This window comes from Artibeus jamaicensis, unplaced genomic scaffold, assembly GCF_021234435.1.
Source record: "Artibeus jamaicensis isolate MK-2021 breed Jamaican fruit bat unplaced genomic scaffold, CSHL_Jam_final contig_769, whole genome shotgun sequence".
Lineage (NCBI taxonomy): Eukaryota > Metazoa > Chordata > Mammalia > Chiroptera > Phyllostomidae > Artibeus > Artibeus jamaicensis.
In genome coordinates this window covers 669,708-690,786 of record NW_026521961.1, presented here as the reverse complement: position 1 = coordinate 690,786, position 21,079 = coordinate 669,708, and the positions used below count along the sequence as shown (strand labels likewise).

At 36.0% G+C, this 21,079-nt stretch overlaps 1 protein-coding gene across 5 annotated transcripts in view; it reads left to right on the top strand.

The window, feature by feature from the left end:
- EXOC2 (exocyst complex component 2) overlaps positions 1-21,079 on the top strand; it is a 272,371-nt gene that overhangs the window by 174,330 nt on the left and 76,962 nt on the right. For all 5 annotated transcript variants that reach the window (XM_053672552.1, XM_053672553.1, XM_037142694.2 and 2 more), the window contains 5 exons: positions 4,975-5,055; positions 5,523-5,582; positions 6,435-6,496; positions 9,388-9,454; positions 15,415-15,531. In XM_053672552.1, the coding sequence (XP_053528527.1) occupies positions 4,975-5,055; positions 5,523-5,582; positions 6,435-6,496; positions 9,388-9,454; positions 15,415-15,531 (387 nt within the window). The remainder of the gene's footprint in view (positions 1-4,974; positions 5,056-5,522; positions 5,583-6,434; positions 6,497-9,387; positions 9,455-15,414; positions 15,532-21,079) is intronic.

Genomic DNA, 21,079 nt, shown 5'->3' with positions numbered 1-21,079 from the left:
CTTACTATTTTTGTTTGCATTGCATTTTTAATAGATTATACTTAATGCTAAGTTATCCAACAACTTGAATTTTTCAGAAAAGCAGAATAGAAAAAAATACTATTCCTGGCTCCTAAGCCAAAACAAAACAAATAAACAACAGCAGACTTCTCCAGATATATACACAGGTCAAGTAACCATGATCTCTTCCTTCAAAAGAATCATCTATTTGGATGGCATGTTTAGATTTTCAAAATACCTTTGAATATAGTTTTCATAATCTATCATGTTTTACATCTGTGCCATGGACCAGAATCTGAGGAGGCAATTAGCAGTTTCTGCCTAGTTTGCAGATAAGAAAACTGAAATAAATGGTTTTGATATGCCAAATTTGTAAAGTATTGGTTGAGTCTGTTTTTTTGTTGTTTTTATTACCATTTTTTCAACAAAGTTAGTATATATCATTGGCTGTATTGCCTGTGCTATACAATATACCCCCATGATTTAGTCAGATTATTTAGAAGTAATAACCTCATGTAATATTTCTTCATTTTATCTAATTTCTGTACTTCTTGATAGTTTTTCTTGATAGAGAGTTCAGGAATTTTTGACAAGTTGACATTTTTCCTCCTCTTCCTTCAAAGTTCATGGTTTCTTCCTAAGCTAATATAAATATATACAAATACACCTTCCTTGATATGTGACAGTGTGATTTATAATAGCAGTGCTTGCTTCTATATTTTTATAAATTAAATCATTCTTGAAATTAAGGGACTGTATTAGTTTAATAAATAAATAAATTGTAATTATATTTTAAAGGAGTTATTTTTATAAGATGCCTGTTTCAATTCATTTGACTTATTCTGTTTTTCATAATGACTTATATTTAAAAAAACTCATAACTAATTCTGTCGCACTAAATATTTAGAGGAAGGAGGAGGTATGGGGCAGATCTTGCACCATCCATTATGGCAGCCACTTTACATGTGGCTTGTGTAAAATACACATCAGATTTCAAAGACTCAGTACAAAAAGAAAGAATGTAAAATATCTCAATTTTTATATTGATTTTATGTTGAAATAATATTTTGGTATATTTCATTACATAAATTATAGTAACATTAATTTTTTCCTTTTAGTTCTCTTAATGTGGTTAGTGGAAAATCTGAAATTGTATGCATGGCTTATGCTTGTGGCTCACATACTTCTGCTGTACTGCACTGGGAGAGGAACTGATTTAGAACCATAATCTGATGCAGTCCTGATTCTGCTATATCATAGCCATGCAATCCCTAAGAAGCCATTTAACCTATATGCCCTAATTAAAGAAGTAGAATATTTTTTCACAGTGTTGCTAGTTAAAATGAAATGGGAATAAAGCACTGAACTACAAAGCTTTGTACACTTATAGAGGAGTTTTATTTATTAAAATAATACCTGTAATACTGGGGCGACTGTAATAATACCTTAAGTTTATGTTGTACCTTACTGTTTTCAAAGCTCTTTCATATAACCCTGTCCCACTTAATTGTCAGAGCAAGCCTGAAAGAGAGGCCAAAAAGGAATCATTCGACCATCATACACTGAATAATGTACTGCAGATGAAGTAGGCCAGGGCACATTAGACAGCATGTTACCTTGATGCTTGGCTTTTGATATGTGTTTCACATACGACTTGTGCTAATGAAAAAAGTACATATGTTTAAAAGAGCATCTGCTTTCATGAAAAAAATTGCAATAAATTCAACAAAACTTAGCAATAAAACAGGTATTGGCTTTAGCTCCTTTTTCACGTTAGTGTTTCTTGCACTCACAGTTAGCCCAGAATGTATTTACCTGACTGCTGCCACATCTGGGTCCCAGTATGCGCTTATATGATCACTGCCACTCCTGGAGTTCCAGCATGTGCCTACCTGGTAGCTTCCACCCTGCGGTCCCAGTGTATGCTTGTGTGTTAGCTGCCATGCCTGAAGTCTTAGTATGTGCCTACCTGATAGCAGCTATACCTGGGCTCCAGGTGTGTTTGTACCTTGTAACTGCCACATCAGGGGTTTCAGTGTGTTCTTGCTGATAGCTGCCATGTCTGAGGTGCCATGCCACCTGGTATGTGTCTACCAGATAGCTTCCACACCTAGGCTCCAGGTATATTCTTACCTGATAGCTGTCACACTTGAAGTCCCAGTGTGTGCTCACATGATAGCAGCCTCTTTGAAAATGCTTTGAGCCCTGGCTGATGTGGCTCAGTGGATTGACCTCTGGCCCGAGAAGCAAAGGGACGCTCGTTCGATTCCCATTGAGAACACATGCCTGGGTTATGGGTTGGGTCCCTGGTGGGGGAACACGTGAGAGGAAACCAAGCATTGATGTTTCTCTCCCTTTCTCCCCCCTTCCCCTCTCTCTATAAGTAGATAGATAGATAGATAGATAGATAGATAGATAAATAAATAAATAAATAAATAAATACAACCTTTTTAAAAAAGAAAAGAAAATGCTTTGAAATGATTACTATAAAATTATTTGTAGTCAATTTAAATTTTAACTATAATATAAGAAACTGTAACCTCTATAACTAATTTTATGTTTGGTCTCCCACACACAAGCCACAAAACTAAAAGCATCACACCTTATAGGTGAATGACCCACAAGAAGTTACAGTTCTGGTGTCCGCTAGTCCTTCTAATCAGAGTTTATTGAAGAAACATACCAACATGGTGGACTTGATAAAGCTGAGCATGGCTTTAGCTATTCAGCGTGGACCTCACTGAGGAGATAAAGTGAATCAGTACTTGGAATAAAATTCTACATATGTCCCAGCTTTGAGTGTTGTAACGTAACTAACATTGTTAAAACTCTTAGACTTTGAACAATGACTTAAATTATGTGCCTATAATTTATTTTTGTTAAGGTTTCTATAGTACCAGTCCCATTAATTTGAAATGAGATTATGTTTTTCTTTCTCTGTGGTGGGGGTAGGATAACATTCCTATATTATTATGCTAAATAAATGAACATACAGCTTTGCCTCATTATGACTATTCTTTCAGTGGAAGTATTATCTTTAATTTGTACTTCAGTGCTCTGAAATAGTTTATTTGAAAGCATCCTGTTTTTTTCATGTTGAAAATATTTTCTGCCTTTTTAAAATCTGGATAACTAAGAATTTTTTTTTCTTCCAGAAGAACTGGAATGATTGTGATAATTTCTTATATCAACTAAATTGGTGATTCACTGGCAATATGCAGAGATAGCACTGTTTCTGTTTAAAAAAAATAGGTGTTTTGACTCTCATATACTCACAGTTTAACTGAAACTACTTCCAGTTAAACTTCCAGTTTAAGTGAAACTACTCATTGGGCTCTACTGTATTCTCTATCTATTTATTGTATTGATAGGTGTATATATAAAACAAAAATAAGAAAACCTAGTTCAAATTTTAATATAAGATATCTCAGTAACCACACATGAACTTTACCATTTAACTACTCACAGTTGAATTTTGGATTTAATTGTTACTATTTTAACATCTTAGATTTTCATCCTTTTTGAGTCAGGTACATTGGGTGGATAAGATCAGGTATCTAACAAAACATTTTGACTTTTTAAATATTCTCTGTGCAGTTGGTATTTCATCCTATAATCACCACTACCCCCAATATTTTTTATTTTGGGTACTTCTACTTTTAAGTATTTTGTATGGTGCCCTCTGGTGGCTTCAAAGTGCAGCATTAAAGTTGAGGCACTATTTTAACTGTTCATTAAATCTGGGTTCCTTTTTGTTAGAAAATAAATGTGTCTTCTTTTTTTCCTCTTGTGTACAAATGTCTATTTCTTTTATTCTCCCCCAATTCTTTTAAAAATTGAAATGTAAACTGAGGCGAGGTTCTGACTCCAGATTTTTACACAGAGCTGATTTATTTGAACCTTGAGCCTTGCACAGTTCCATGCCCCTGAATGAAATGCAGATCCTTAGCTTTACTCTTCAACTCCCCTGTCCACACTCATGGTTGTGACACAGTGTGGCCTCTCAACCCTGTCAGGTTTTGTCCACCCTGGGTGGGGCCTGTGCACATGCTGTCTCCCTTCTGGAGTCACTTTCCTTCTTCCCTTTTCCTTTTAGGGGCTGCTTCCTCTTGTTCTTCAACTCTCAGCCTAAATGTTCTCACTGTCTCAGGAGGGACCTTCTTTAACTATCCTATTTAAAATTCATCTCCCTCTATCACCATTTTTGTCTGAGTTCCACTTACTCTCTTCATGAAAATTTGGGATTATACTTATTTATGTACTTTTACTTTTTTAAATAAAAAGTAACAGTTTTGTTGAATCTTACTTTCATGGTTAGTGTCACCCTAGAATATACACTGACTGAGAACTCTGTATTTCTTACTGTTATATCCCTGTTACCTAGCGAATGCTTGGCACAGAATAATATCTTAAATACAGTTAGAAGCTAAGATGTTAGGATTCATTGAAATTCATTGACTGCCATTTGTTGTATGTTTTTGAAGTTTCATTTTCTGATTCAATGTACATAGAAAATGATTATATTGACTTTTCAAATTAAAGATCCTGGATCTTTTCTGGATCATCATTAACATTAAATTGTCTTGAACAGTAGCAGAGATGTGGAAGATCCAAGAGACGGAGTACATTCAGACTATACCCTGCAAGCAGGATTTAAAATATAAACCCTGCAAATCATTATATGTGTTTGCCTTTTATTGTGTCATTTTCCTCTCAGAAGAGTAGAATTTTGAAGAAAAATTTTAGTTTTACCTGACTTCTTATTGAATTAGATGGGTATGAGAGTTTCAAATTCAGCCATTTTTAAATATCAGGTGCAAAACATGGAAAAACTAAATCTCCATGACTGGATTATTTGCATCTCTGTTCTATTCCATAGATTTGAAAAATTGAGAGTTTTTGACCATATTCACTTCTTTTAAATGTCCTAATAACTAATGCTTCCTTTGAATTTTACATATTTTTCCCCTCTAGCCATATCATTTTGAACAGTGCATTGTACATTCTCTGCAGTCACTTAAAGGAGTCCTAGACTGCAAGCCTGGAGAAGCCAGTGTAAGTGCTCTGTTACATTCAACCTCTATTTCAGCCTTTCCCAGTGAACCGTTCTGAATCACAGTTGTAAAGTTTGAGTCATTTCACATAAGAGCTTTTCTCTCTGACTGCTTGTAACTATATAGATTGTGGATTTCTTGATTCCAAGAGAGGCCGATGGAAGTTAAAGATGTGAATGTCTGTGTTGCAGCTAAGCTACTTGGCATTGTTAACACTTTGTGTACAGAGTAAACAAGTGACTTAGGTGTTGTTAAGCAGCTCTGTGTCAACATCTTCTCAGGGCAGAATCACTATAGATTGAAATACTTCCTGTACTCCAGCTCTTCATTCGTGGTCCTTTTTTCAGAATAGGTTACACACACTGGAGGCAGTTTTCCATGTATTAACTTTTTATACTGAACTTTGTAAACAGAAGTTGTGTTTTTTTAGGAAAGTCCAAAAATTTTCATCAAAGTTCTTTGTGACAGGTATTTCAACAACCTAAAGCACAGGAGGAAGTTTGCCAACTAAGCATCAATATCATGCAGGTAATAAATAAAAGCACCGATGCCCTGAGCCTGAAGTAATGCAAAGTATTTGCCAACCCTCTCTTATTTAGAATATATGTATAAACATATACTATATTAAATATGTATTCTTTTTTATCTGTATATGATAGTTTATAATAAGTCATGTAACAAAATAAAGTTCAAGGTAAAATTCTAGTTTATTTTCGTAATACCGTAATATTTCATTTATATTATGTTCCCCTGTTTTGTGTTCTCATGGGACTTTATATATATTTCTGTTAGAGCACTGATTGCATGGCATGATAGGCCCTGGCTGGTGTGGCTCAGTGGATTGAGTGCCAGCCTGAGAACTGAGGGGATCTCCAGTTCCATTCCCAGTCAAAGACATGCCTGGGTTGCTGGCTGGGCCCCTGTTGTGGAACATGTGAGAGGCAACCACACATTGATGTTTCTCTCCTTTTCTTTCTCCCTCCCTTTCCCTCTGTCTATAAATAAATAAATAAAAGCTTAAATGACATTATAGTTGTTTACTTTGTGTCCAGAGTGTAAAGTCCTTTGGGTCCCGTGCTTTGTGGGCACGTAAATTTGAACATGCAAGCAAATGAATGAGAGAAAGGAAAAGGTGTTTTTCCTAAAATATATGTAAGAACTCAATATTTGGATCAAAATATAGATGCTTTTAATTGTCTCATATTTATGTAATATACATTGGTGGATATAATATCACTTATGGGAGATACATACCTATATACCTCTTATAAGGATATGTATTTCTTGATTTTTTTATTTACATAAAATTATTTTTAATGTTCAAATGAATTTAGGATCTAAGAGGTCATGTCACTGAAACTTCTTATTTTTTTTACTTAGATTTTTATATATTGTCTGGAACAATTGAGCATTAAGCCTGATGCAGATATAGATACTACACAGTAAGTAAAACTAAAATTAATGTCATTCTTGCATTTAGGAGGATTAAAAATACAGGCTGATGTTCTGTATTTGGCCTTATATCCTAAGACTTCCAATAAGAGAGACAAATATTTATATTAGTTATATTTTTCCATATTTGACCTATATTCTCCCCGTAATTTCTTTCACTTTTGAGCTCATCTTAGCATTGCTAGAGACATGTTGAGCAAACTGAACATAAGATTAGCTCATTAATTATCCAAATTAAGAAGTTTTATACAATAAATAAGAGTAGATAATTAAAATATATAACTTCTTTGTGTTAATGTTCACAATTCCAGTATAGAGGATTCCACTAATAATCTTGTTAAAAACTAATTATGTGAGTGAGGCTAATTCTGGGTCAGGTTTATTTGGGGTGCAGGGGACAAACCTTGATTCTTGATATTTGCAAATCCATGTGATAATTCTTTCATAATAAAGTTCTGTAGGATTTTTTTTAATCTAGCTTTTCTGAATGACATTGGGATGTATAACTTGTGCACCTAAAATTTATGCTTTGACACATATAATACTGAAATAAATGCCTGTTAAATTCATACTTGAAAAATTCTGAAGTTTTACCTATTTGCCTATTTCCTGGTATTATTTTTTCCCTTCAGTATAGAAGATAATCACCTCTTTGAGACCTAATAAATACTTAATTTTTCTAGTTTTTGATTAATTTGCTTTTGTATGTTTAACATGTTAATCCACCAGGAATTTGTATTGTTAATCAGTTCTCTGACATGATTGATTAAATAAATCATTCCTTGCCCTGGCTGGTGTGACTCAGTGCATGGAGTGATGGTCTGAGAATCAGAAGGTTGCCAGTTCAATTCCCAGTCAGGGAACATGCCTGGGTTGCAGGCCAGTAGGGGGTGTGTGAGAGGCAACCACACCTTGATGTTTCTCCCCTTTTCTCTCCCTTCCCCTCTCTTTAAAAATAAATAAATAAAATCTTTAAAAAATAAATAACTACATAAATAAATCTTTACTTCCTATTGTTTTGTTACATTTTTTGTTTCATACATTATTGAATTTTAATATATAGTACAGTGTATTTTGGAACTTTGTATTCTGTTTCATTCTTCTATATTTTCTATCAGGTTGTGTTTTTCATTATTGTTAGTTTATTCTTTTGACATTATCTTTATTGCTTCTTTTTTATGTTTTAAAGTATTATTTGATATTTTCACCTGTAGGCCTGTAGTATGAATTCTAAAATATGTTGGTGGGGTTTAAAGAAGGGAATTCCTACTAAGGTGTTTATTATAATTCTGTTATATCTTTAAGGAGTAGATTTATGGTATCCCCTTCTATATTTGTGGTAACAATTTTGTTTATTGTATTCTTAGTTCTAATTATTATTTTTTCTCTCTCTTTGTTCAAGTTTTCACTGAGTTCATCCATTTCTCTCCCAGATTTATTGAGCATTTCCATAACCATTACTTTGAACTCTTTTTTTTGATAGATTGCTTATCTCCAGTTCATTTCATATTTTTTTCCTGGGGTTTTATCTCTTTTTTGGAACACATTCTTTGTTTCTTCATTTTGCCTATATCTCTTTGTTTGTTTCTGTGTGTTACATAGATCAGCTACATCTATCAGCCTTGAAAGAGTGGTGTTATGTACAAGGTGACCTTTGGGGCCCAGTGGTGCAATTCTTCCTTGTCACCAGAGCTACATGCTCCAGGAATGGCCCTGTGTGGATTCTGTGCACCCTCCTTTTTGTAGTTGCACTATAATTGCTGTTGGAACTCCTGTGTGGAGGGTGTCCCCAGGCCAGCTGGATATGAGAATTGGCTGACTGCTGAGGATGATCTGGTATGAAGGGGCTGGCTCTCCAGAGTGGGAGCCACTATGGGGAGGCTCTGGTGCTGGTCAAGGCCGTGTACTGGTTTTGCTGATCCTGGAGCTGCTTGAGAAGTACTTTGCTTCTGGCTGAGTCCACCTGCCACCTGTGTTAGTGGTAAAGCTGCTTAGGTGGGACTCCAGAGCAGGTTGAGGCACATGCTTTGTTTGGAGCCACTTTGAAGTCATTTTTGCTTGGACAAAACCTGGGGTGTGACCTCTGATGAAAGCTAGGGTGGGGTGTTGGTGTAGAGTGTCAGAATTTGCACTGGCCTGTGCCAGGCAGGCTAGGTTAAAGGAGAGTAAAATAGAGGAAACAAAGAAATAATGGCATTTGCCAACACTTTGGTCCCTGGAGAAAATTCCCATTGTTCCTTTTAGGGTGACTGCTTGCCCTAAAGCTAGTTAATATAATTCCTGCATGGTTGATTCAGGTACTTTTCCAACTGCCTCAGTGTTGGGACTTGTAGTGAGTGAGTTTGTATTCCATTTTAGCCCTTAAAGAGTGGAGTCTTTCATTGGTTTTCAAAGCCATATATTATGGGGGCTTCCTCTTCCTGGTATAAGTCCTCTGGGCTGGGACACCTGGTATGGGATTCAGACCCCTCTGTATTCAGGGAGGACCACCATGGTGGTGGTATCCCTTCCACTTGTGGAGCTCCACACTGGGTAGTGGGTCCTGACCAGCCTGTGTGTCTGCCCTCCTACTCATATAGATGTGGCTTTTTCTTTATATCCTGAGCTATAGAAAAATCTGTTCAGCTAGTCTTCAGATTGCTCCCAGTGAAGATTGCTCTATATTTAGTTATAGTTTTGGTGTGTCCATGTGAGGAGGTGAACTAAGGACCTACTTACTCTGCCATTTTGACTCCCACTACCCAGAGAACCGACCAAAATATTTTAAAGTTAAATTAACATAAGACTTATTGCATATTTTATTGATAGAGTTGACATATAACTTTATGTTAGCATTTTTATTTTATTGTTTTGATTGTTCTCTTTCTTGTTTTATATTTAGTCTTTCCATTGATGTTTCTTCTCCTGATTTGTTTGGAAGTATTCATGAAGACTTCAGTTTGACTTCTGTAAGTAAGATGATACTTAAGATGATAAATAGAGAGTAAAACATGTCATTTTAAGACTAATGACAATTTCATAATCTATCTAAATTACCTACTATTAGTGCTGTAACTTAATACTCTTTACTTTGGAGTTGTGTTTTATTTTGTGAAAATGTTAATAAAAATATAACTTTGTATATATTCTTCACTTAAAATCTTCTTAGATGAAGTTGTAAGTTAAGTAGTTCCAGCTATTCTCTGCATCATATAGGTTCTTGAGTGTGAATTAGGTGTCGTAGCAGTTCCCTGGTGCTAGAGAGTTCCTCCACATTTTTCCTCTTTAACCAAAGAAGCTCTACTTTTCTCTATGTTATTTCTGTAAGTTCCCTAATAGCATTTCATTTGAACACAGAGTTCTGTGGCAAAACAAAGCCAAACATGCACACACACAAATACATATATATGTATATAAGTATGTATATATGTGTATGTGTACATACACACTTTAAAAATATATACATGTATATATTTTAGGGATGATTCACAAACATACTTTATCACACACATAAATTTAGCTGTTATAATGCAAACTCCAGCTATCTTAAAAACAAATAATCTTCTCTGGTCTGTCATTAGTTTGAAGGATGGGTGTATGTGTATATGTGTGTCACCGAAGAAGGAAAACATAGGACCTAAATTTTCTGTCTTATATCATTTCTGCATGTTTTATATTTATAAATATTAATTCCTAAGTAAGCAATTTGTTATATTGGGAAAAGTATAGTTTAATCAAACTATACTTTTAATAAAAAAGTAATTTTTAATAAAATCTATTAGTTAATGGATTGACAGAGAGAATTTAGGAAGAAAAAAGTTTCTAAAAAAAGACTAAAAATTTGGTTTAGGTCTAGATGTATTGAACAAGTATCATTCAGGTAGAAATATTTAATGGAAGATGAACTGTACTTACTTGGACCCTAGGAGAGAAGTCTAGGTATAGATTTATGAATTGGCAAAATAAGGCCTGGGAATGAATGATAATACCAGAAAAAAGAGTAGTAGATTAAGAGAAGAGCCAGATGTTCAAAAATAATTTGGGGGTACCAGTATTTAAATGATGTCTAGGAACAGAGGCCTTGAAATTTTCTGTGAAGAAATAATCAGAAGGAAATTCTTACAGAGAGATGTTCCTGAGACAGATGGGAAAAATATTTAAACAAAGGAATATATAAGAGTGTCTTAGACTGAACGACTATCAGGTTAGATTGGATTAAAACTAGAGTCTCATGACCTTGGCAGTTTGGAGGCCATGTATGGCTGTGGGAGAACCAAATCATTGGACCACTCAAGGGCCATCTGTAGAACAAGAGTGAATAGGAACGAAGGAAGTTGCGCTGGAGAGTTTAAGCCATCCTTTCCATTGTGAACAAAGAGGGCTAGAAGAGGTCATGAGGTGGAGGAAAGGTCCTTCTAAATTGAGAAAGGCCTTGCCAGCCATCTGACCAACTACGCTTTTTTCTGTCTTTTCTAAGAAATTAGAACAAGCCCAATTTCTTTATTTTTATTTTATTTTGTAATTTTTTTTCAATTGTTGTTCACGTACAGTAGTCTCCATTTCCCCTGACCACTACCCCCACCCCAGCCACCTTTACCTCCCACCCTGGATCCTGCCCCTGTTTGGTTTTGTCTATGTGTCCTTTATAGATGTTCCTATAAACCCTTCCTTCCCTTTTTTCCCTCCATTACATGATAATCTTTACAGTGTTTGAAAACAGCTGCTATGTGCTTGGAATCTCACTGACATGCTTTCTAAATTATATAGATGTCTCCCAGTTCATGAGCTTGTAGTCACTTGATATGGCAGTTCTCCCCTGAGTCTACTTTAGTCCTTCTTCAAGAGTGGATACCTGACTTCAATGTGACCCTGACTACTGGGAAGCAATCAGAACCACACATTAGGTTACATCTTTCTGTTGATTTATATTGAGCTTACTGTGAATCAAAACCCCACATTTCATACTTGCTTCTGCTACTTATGGGACCTTATCTCTTTCATTTTACTCTCTAAAAATTATGTATTTTGTACCAAATTAATTTCCTTAGTTTTCCCCTCCCATGGTATCTTGTTATATTTCACCCAGATTATTGAGATCTTTTTTAAAATATATTTTATTGATTATGCCATTACAGTTCTAGTTCCCCCCTTCATTCCCTTCCATCCTGCACACCCTTCCCCCCATTCCCCCCTTTAGTTTATGACCACTTGTCTCAAGTTCTTTAGATTCTATATTTCCCCATACTATTCTTGCCCTCCCCCCTATCTGTTTTCTACCTACCATCTATGCTACTTATTTTCTGTACCTTCTCCCCTCCTTCTCCCACTCCCCTGTTGCTAACCCTCCAAGTGATCTTCATTTCTATGGTTTTGCTCCTGATCTAACTGTCCTCTTTGTTTTTGTTTTAGGTGTGGATCTTAGTAACTGTGAGTTTGCTGTCCTTTCACTGTTCATCTTTTTTATCTTCTTTTTCTTAGATAAGTCCCTTTAACATTTCGTATAATAAGGGCTTGGCCATGATGAACTCTTTGAATTTGATCTTATCTGAGAAGCACTTTATCTGCCCTTCCATTCTAAATGAAAACTTTGCTTGATAGATCAATCTTGGATGTAGGTCCTTGCCTTTCATGGCTTGGAATACCTCTTTCCAGCCCCTTCTTGCCTGTAAGGTCTCTTTTGAAAAATCAGCTGACAGTTAGATGGGAACTCCTTTGTAGGTGACTGTCCCCTTAGCTCTTGCTGCTTCTAGAATTCTCTCTTTCATTTTAATCTTGGCTAATGTAATGATGATGTGCCTTGGTGTGTTTCTCCTTGGGTCCAACTTCTTTGGGACTCTCTGAGCTTCCTGGATTTCCTGGAAGTCTATTGCCTTTGCCAGATTGGGGAAATTCTCCTTTATTATTTGTTCAAATAAGTTTTCCACTCATGGCTGTTCCTCTTCCCCTTCTGGTACCCTTATAATTCGGATGTTGGAACGTTTAAAGATGTCCTGGAAGTTCCTAAGCCTCTGCTCATTTCTTTGAATTCTTGTTTCTTCATTCTTTTCTGTTTGGTAATTTTTTTCCTCTTTCTGGTCCACTCCTTTGATTTGAGTCCCAGTTTCCTTTCTGTTACTATTGGTTTCTTGTGCATTTCCATTCATTTCAATTAGTTTAGCCTTCATATGTTCCTCTAATTTGTGACTAAAATCAAGCAGTTCTGTGAGCATCCTGATCACCAGTGTTTTGAACTCTGCCTCCAATAGGTTTGCAATTTCTTGTTCACTTAGATTCATGGGCTCTGGGGCTCTGAGTTGTTCTCGAGCCATGTTTTGATCTGTTTGTGCCTGTTACGTATGAGGAGCAGAGCCTTAGTTGTTCACCAGGGTGGGGCCACCCAGGTCGCTGTTTTGTGACACTGTATGTGGGGGCGGGGCCAGAGAGGGACAATGGAGGTCCCCTCTGCCACTTTCCGCCACTGGGGTCTGCACGGTCTGTCTCACCGCTTTGCTCCTTCACCGGTTTATCTGTGCTCAACTGTGTGACTTTGGTCAGCCCTCAGTGAGTCCACCACCTTGCGCCCTCAGTGGGTCCGCCCAGGTGTGGACCTGGGATCTGCCTAAGGCTGCAGGTGCGCCTGGGTTGCGTGCCCAGGTCAGTCAGGTGGATCTTTCCTGCCCGACCCCGCTCTGCTGCTGGCTCTGCCCCTCTTACCAGTTTGGCTTAAGGGTTCATTGTTGTCAGACTTCCGTGTAGTTCAATTTTCTGTGGTTTGGCTGCGTTTTTGTTGCTAAAACTTTGTAGTTTTTAAACTTGGTTGTGGGAGAAGGCACAGTGCTTACACCTTCGCCTCCATCTTGGTGGAAGTCTATTGAGATCTTCTTAAGGTCTTGTTCTATTATCCAGCAGAGCGATTATGGTAGAAAGAGGTCTAGGTTTGAAGTCAGCAGACACTGGTTTTTCCTGATCTGCTTCTTACTAACTGAATAACCTTGGGCATATCACTGAGGGTGTCCAATTTTCTCTTGGGCAAAATTGGGGTGATCATGCCTATACCTCAGAGATTGGTGAGGAATAATCGAAATAATACATAGATAGGGCTATAGTCCTTAATCTGCAAGTTCTCCCTTTCATAGGTTGGGTTGCTATTTTCAAACACATATATTTATCTAAGTTGTTATAAGCTTTTGATTATTTGATTGTGTTATTCAGTTCTTTCTAGTTTTTATTTCTTATGATTGGTTAGATTTGAGGAGGGGGATACTTACTAAGGGTAAGACTTTAAATCACCCAAATAGTTTTTCCATTTTATGGGAAGAACCATTTTCCTTCAACTAAAGATAGTTAATTAATAGGGGTTAAAAGATTCAGCATGCTCAGGTGGACTCCTAGATAAGGCTAATATTTATAGGGAAGACTTTTGAAAGATAAGGCAATTAGTCCAGATGAGAATTTCAAGGATTGCAGCATATTTAGAGTGGCTAGTGAGATATGTTTACTTTATTTCATGTGCTGTACAGGGACCACATAAAGATAACAACAGATCTAGGGCAGGAGGGAATATCCCAGCCTCACCTGTGCACCTTTCCATTGCTGTTCACTGCTCTCTTTCTGGTTTTTACTTGCCATTTAAATTGAAAATATGGAGGAGGAGCATATACACTATAACCTTCTTTACCTTTTTCTGTACTCCATTTCCCATCCATAGGTTATCAGGGCTATCAGCAATGTTTTGTTTGCTTGAAGGTACCTTAATAATTTCTTGGCCTTTTAATTATATTTGTTGATAACCAGAGAGGCATGGAGTAGACTACATTCTACTAGAAATAAAGGTTGGGACATATTAAATATGTGAACATATTAAATATTAAATGCCTTTAAACTTAGAAAGTTTTAAAAAATTTGATGGGGCTAAATGATATTGTTGAGGGATATAATCTGTACTTGGCAATTGAGATTAAAGAGTACATTTTATCTATGGTTTGAATACCCCGAAGGACAGGGGCCTATTTATCATATTGACCTTAACATAAGTTATTTTGATTACATATAAAACAGTAAACAAATATGGGTGAGAACTTTTCCTGGAAAGTGGTTTCTGCCTAAGTTTTTAGTCAAGGGATCTTAAACTAAGGCCCTGAATTAGTCACATTTGTTCCAGAGAATGCTCTTAAACCTGACAAAGCACAGAGAAAGTACTTTCTGTGAGCCACAATAGTAGTGGTAGATGCCATTCCTGGAATTCTGTTTACGAAAAGAATTCTTCTGAACTGTAAAAGATGTTTTATTTATCAGCATTGGGGTCTGTAATTTTGATGAGAAATTACTTTAAGTAGCTAGAACTCTGGAGAGTACAGACCATGGGGCTCTAGTCCTCTCTAATCCTGATACTGGGGCAGAGTGCCCTACGCTCTGTGCCTTCACTACTGAAAAGAGGGAGACTGTTCTACATAAAACATTCTGTGACGGTCCAAGTTTTTGAAGAAGCCCATCACATAGATTGTATTATCATTCTCTTTTAAACTATTTTCTAAGGTTTCTACAATTTTTGTAGTCACTTAAAAATATTTTATAGCTATTTTGTACACAAAGAATTAAGTAAAATAACTAGTAACATGAACCCCTTTCATAAGAACAACAGCTGATCCTACTTTACTAGTTAACTGTGTTTCATCAATCTTTGTCTCTATACAGTTGTTGAATTTCAAAGGGAATATTATTTGACTCTTTTGTGTCTTATATAATAATGAGCAATTAGTAGAATTATAGAATTGTATGTTTCTCTCTATGTTAATATTGCAAAAGAAGGAGCCAAAGAACGCCAAAGTATTGAATGTTGGTATTAAACACCAGAGATTATAATGAAACTTAATAAGTGATAAATGATACTTGTTAGACTCTCAATTTGTTATTATAAATGTAATTTTCTAAAAATTTGTTTTGCTTTTAGGAACAGCAACTTTTGATAGTCCTAAGTAATTGCTGCTACCTAGAACGTCACACCTTCCTGAATATAGCAGAACATTTTGAAAAGCACAACTTCCAGGGGATAGAAAAAATAACACAGGTAAATGAATTATGTTAAATGAACAAGTTGATTGTTTTATCATTTTAGTTTCCAGACTATTTTCTCAGCACTCTCTTTCTTTTTCTTTCCTATACTTTTCCCTCTATTTGCCCTCCTCACACCCATATTCCTTATCCATTTTCACCCCACCCTATTTTTAAATGACTTCTATCCTTCTCATAACTCACCTTGAATAATTAATACTTTCTTCTTTCCTCTAGAGCAAAGTTTCCTGAAGGTTAGAGCTCATTTACTCCCCACTCAAGCTGTTCATAAGTGAGGGAAGAAAGTAATGATGGAAAGGCATAAAACCGAAGTCTTTAAGAATCCTCTCAACTTTGGCTCCTTTTAGATTAAAGCTTTTACTTATAGCCAATAGCAGTCTCCCTGAGACTGTAGAAAGTTTCTCTTTCTACCTATTCACACTTTTTCTTCTTTCCCTTTCCATTTGTCTGCAGTGATCCTTTTGCTTTACTACTTAAGCAGACATGCAGGTGCTTGGGTGTGCACAGACACATGATGGCTTACAACAGCTGTAGGAAGCTTCGTATCTTGTTTAATATCTTACCTGAAAAACACATACTCTACAGTCTCTAATCCATGGATAAGGTTGAATGAAATGAGTCCTGTGTCAATGGAGGAGGTTTTTTGAAAAGTTATACTTTGTTGTTTATATTCTTTCAAGTAAGCAGAAAAGGGAAAAATGAAGTAACTTTGTTATTAAAGGTTAGTTGGTTCCTGGACAAAGGTTTATCAGATTTCTAAGTAAAACTAAGCTAGAACCACTTTTAATGTCAGTACACTTTTCTCAGTGCAAAGAATAAGAAAGATAATGATCTTGTTATCTTATAATCAAAATGTACTCTTGATGGATTACATACTTTTTACAAATGATGGTTACAGTTCATGAGCTGGATTGAGATTTTTTTCCTCAAAGAATGAAAATATAAAAGTGGGTGGCTCTGTCTTTTCCTGGCTTTTCATAAAGATTAATCATTCTGATGAGAAATGTTATGACCTAAGGCTGTAGGGCCAAAAGTTGAGGTTATTTCCACAAATTTTTGTGTTAAGAATTGCAGAGTGCTTTCTCACAGTAAAAAGTGGACACTTTGTTTTTATGCAATAACAACAATGACAGTATATTTATGGGAGAAGTTTTTATCATTTAAAAGGTATAATGATTAGGAATTACATATATAGCAGAAGCAGTAACTTTCATTTTCTTTAAGTTTTTACCAAGTTATAAGGAGGGACTCTCTATTGCCTTGGTTTTATCATTAAGAGGTAAAATGAAAGTGACATATAAATAAGCTTAGATATCCTTCCTAGTCTTTGTCCAAATCATTTTGAGACCACAGTGATATGAAGGATCTTTGGGAGAGGGATGCAGCTTAGAATAAATGGTAGGGTATTTTTGGTAAACCCTACATTTAGAATATTTTTGGTAAACCCTACATTTAGAATTTATACATTTAGAATTTGGATTTTTGTAGTTGCCCAGTGAATAGTTCAAATTTAGTTGTATAAATAGTAAACTAGATTTAGATTATAGTTTATTTGTTCTTCTCGTTATGAGTAAATTCATTAATTGTATTGTATCAGCCAAGTAAAATACATTTTTGCATTAAGGGAAAAGAGGGTACCAACTCCTAAGTATTTTTCATAGTTTCATTTTCAAATCATAGTTAACTCTAGAGGTGAGATTCTTGAAAAATCATGGGGCAGATAGGTCACATGAATAATTTGGTGTCCAATTTGAAAAAATTAAATTTATAGGGGGATTTTATTGGTTAATAGGATCACATAGGTTTCAAGTGTACATTACTACGATAAATACACAATTGACATTGTGTGCCCACCACCCAAAGTCAAATCTTCTTTTGCTACCATGTATTTGGCCCCTTTTACCCCTTACTACCCTCCTACTTCCCCTTTCCTTGGTAACCACCAAACTATTTCACTTTTATATCCCACATATGTGTGAAATCATACAGTTGTTAGCTTTTTCTGACATACTTCACTGTAGCATAATATTCTAAAGGCCCATCTGTATTATCACAGATGGCAGTATTTCATCTTTTCTTATGGCTGAGTAGTATTCTATTGTATATATGTACCACATCTTCTTTATCCAATCATCTATTGAGGGACACTTTGGTTGTCTCCATGTCTTGGCCACAATGAATAATTATGGAATAAACATAGGGGTGTATATATCTTTACCAATAAATGTTTTTGAGTTTTTGGTTAGATACCGAGAAGAGGGATTGCTGGGTCATATGGTAACTCCGTTCTCAATTTTTTGAGGGACTGCTCTATTGTTTTCCATAGTGGCTGTACCAGTTTACACCCCTACCAACAGTGAATGAGGGGTTCTTTTTCTCTACAACCTCTCCAACACTTGATGATAATACTCATTCAAACAGGTGTGAGGCAGTATCTTATTGTAGTTTTGATTTGCATTTCCCTGATCAGGTCAAAATAGTGAAATTGGTCACTATTTCTTACGTCTGTTGGCTGTTTGTATATCTTCCTGGGAAAGGTGTCTGTTCAGGTCCTCTGCCCATTTTTTTTTAAAGACTTTTTTAAATATTTTATTTATTTATCTTTAGAGAGGAAGGGAAGGAGAGAAACATCAATGTATGGTTGCCTTTGGTGCGTCTCCTGCTGGGAACTGGCCTGCAGGGAACTGGTCTGCAACCCAGGCTTGTGCCCTGACTGGGAATCGAACCGCGATTGTCTGGTTCGCAGGTCTGTGCTCAATCCACTGAGCTACACCAGCCAGGGCTCCCATTTTTTTTTAATTGGATTGTTTGCTTGTTTAGTGTTGAGTTGTGTGAGTTCTTTATATATTTTGGATATCAACTCTTTGTCAGAGCTGTGGTTTGCAAATATCATCTCCCATTTGATTGGTTGCCTTTCTTGTTGTTGTCAGGGTTTTTTTGCTATACAGAAGCTTTTTAGTTTAATATAGCCTCATTCATTTACTTTCGCCTTTACTTCCCTTGCCTGTGGGGTCAAATTCATAAAATGTTCTCTATGACCCAGGTCCATAAGTTTAGTACCTATCTTTTCTTCTGTGTACTCTATTGTTTCAGATTTTATATTTAGGTCTTTGGATCCATTTTGAATTAATTTTGTACATAGGTAACACTGTAATCTAGCTTTATTTTTTTGCATATGGCTTTCCATTTTTCCCATCACTATTTGTTGAAGAGGCTTTCTTTTCTCTATTATATGTTTTTGGCTCCTTTTTAAAAAATTATTTGCCCATATACTTGTGGTTTTATTTCTGGGCTCTCAATTCTGTTCCATTGGTCTGTGTGTCTGTTTTTCTGCCAGTACCATGTTACTTTGATTGTTGTGGCCCTGTAGTATAATTTGAAGTCAGATAGTGTGATACTTCTGGCTTCCATTCTTTTGTTCTGTTTCTGTTTTTGGAATAATAATTCACTGTGGCCTCATAATATAGTGCTACCAAACACTAGACATTTTCAGATCTCCCTCCAGGTACAAATTGATGGTTGGAAAAAGGTTTGTGTGGGCATATTTTCTCCTGCTTTCTTATTGGTACTTTTACCAGTAGAAGGATGAAAATGACCATGTTAATTCCCTAAATCTTGTTCATCTTCAAAAGTAGAATTAGTTTAAATATAGGAGTAGTATGTAAATAACTATGCTTTAAGAGTTTATTACATTTAGTGACCAGTAATTAATTAAAGCTAGAATGATTTTATATATATAATTTTATTTGATGCAGATAACCCCATAAAGTAATTAAGGTATTAACTCCATTATTTTTCATACAGAAGGAGGCTCAGAGAGGTTAATGATTTGACCCATAGGACTAGCAAAATAAAGCAGGATTCAACATGAAGTTCTCTCTTTCTAAATTGAGAATGTTTTCTTGCCCAGCACCATATATCTTAAAAGTAAAGAACAAAATTGTTCCCATGGAAATACACCAAAGAAAATTTGTGATAGCCATAATTATATAATTCCAAGGATTTGTTTGACATATGTGAAATGCTGTTTTTAACATGTCCTAGTTTTTCTTTGTTTTCTTTTTTTTATTGATGTTTGAATATAGTTGTCTCCATTTTCCCATCACCACTTTCCCCCTCCCTACCTATGCCCACCTCCTACCTTCAATCCCACCCCCTCTTTGGCTCCTTCCATGGGTCCCAAAGAAGGACCCATGATTCATGTTCATTCATGTGTGTTTCCCACGTTATTTCCCTCTCCCATCCCCTCTGGTTACTGTCAGTTTGCTGTCAATTTCAATGTCTCTGGCTATATTTTGCTTGCCAGTTTGTTTTGTTAATTAGGTTCCATTTATAGAAGAGATCATATGGTATTTGTATTTCACTGCTCGGCTTACATCACTTAGCATAACACCTTCCAGTTCCATTCATATTATCTTGAAGGGTAGGAGCTCCTTCTTTCTTTCTGCTGCATAGTATTCCATTCTGTGAATGTACCATAGTTTATTGATCCAGTCATTTACTGATGGGCACCTAGACTACTTCTAGCACTTGGCTATTGTATATTGTGCTGCTATGAACATCGGGGTGCATAGGTTCTTCTGAGTTGGTATTTCATGATTCTTAGGATATAAACCCAACAGTGGAATTACTGTGTCAGAAGGCAATTCCATTTTTAGTTTTTTGAGGAAATTCCATACTGTTTTCCACAGAGGCTGTACCAGTTTGCATTCCCACTAACAGTGCAGTAGGGTTCCCTTTACTCCACAACACCACCAGCACTTACTGTTTGCTGATTTGTTTATGATGGCCATTCTGACCAGTGTGGGGTGGTATCTCATTGTGGTTTTAATTTGCATCTCTCTGATGGCTAGTGATGCTGATCATCCTTTTATATGTCTCTGGGCCCTCTGTATATCCGCCTTGGAGAAGTGTCTGTTCAAGTCCTTTGCCCACTTTTTAATTGGGTTGCTTGTCTTCTTAGAGTAGAGTCATGTAAGTTCTTTGTATATTTTGGAGATTAAACCCTTGTGTGAGGTATCATTGGCAAATATGTTTTCTCATACTCTTAGTTCTCTTTTCATTTTGCTAATGTTTTCTTAGCTGTGCAGAAGCTTTTTATTTTGATGAAGACCCATTTGTTCATTCTTCTCTTTATGTTCCTTCCTCTTGGGGACACATCAGTGAAAATATTGGTGCATGGAATATTTGAGATCTGCATGTCTTCTCTTCTAGGACTTTTATGGTATCATGACTCATATTTAAGATCTTAGTGGGAAAGTTTTTAGTTTTTGCCCATTGAGTACAATGTTGGCTGTAGGTCTCTCATATATGGATGGCCTTGATTAGGTTCAGGAATGCTTCCTCTATTCCCACTTTGCTGAGTATTTTTATCATAAATGGGTACTGTTCCTTATCAAATGCTTTTTCTGCATCTATTGATATGATTATGTGATTTATGTCCTTGCTTTTATTTATGTGATGTATTATGTTTATTGATTTGTGAATATTGTACCATACTTGCATCCCTGGGATTAATCCCATTTGATCGTGGTGTATGATCT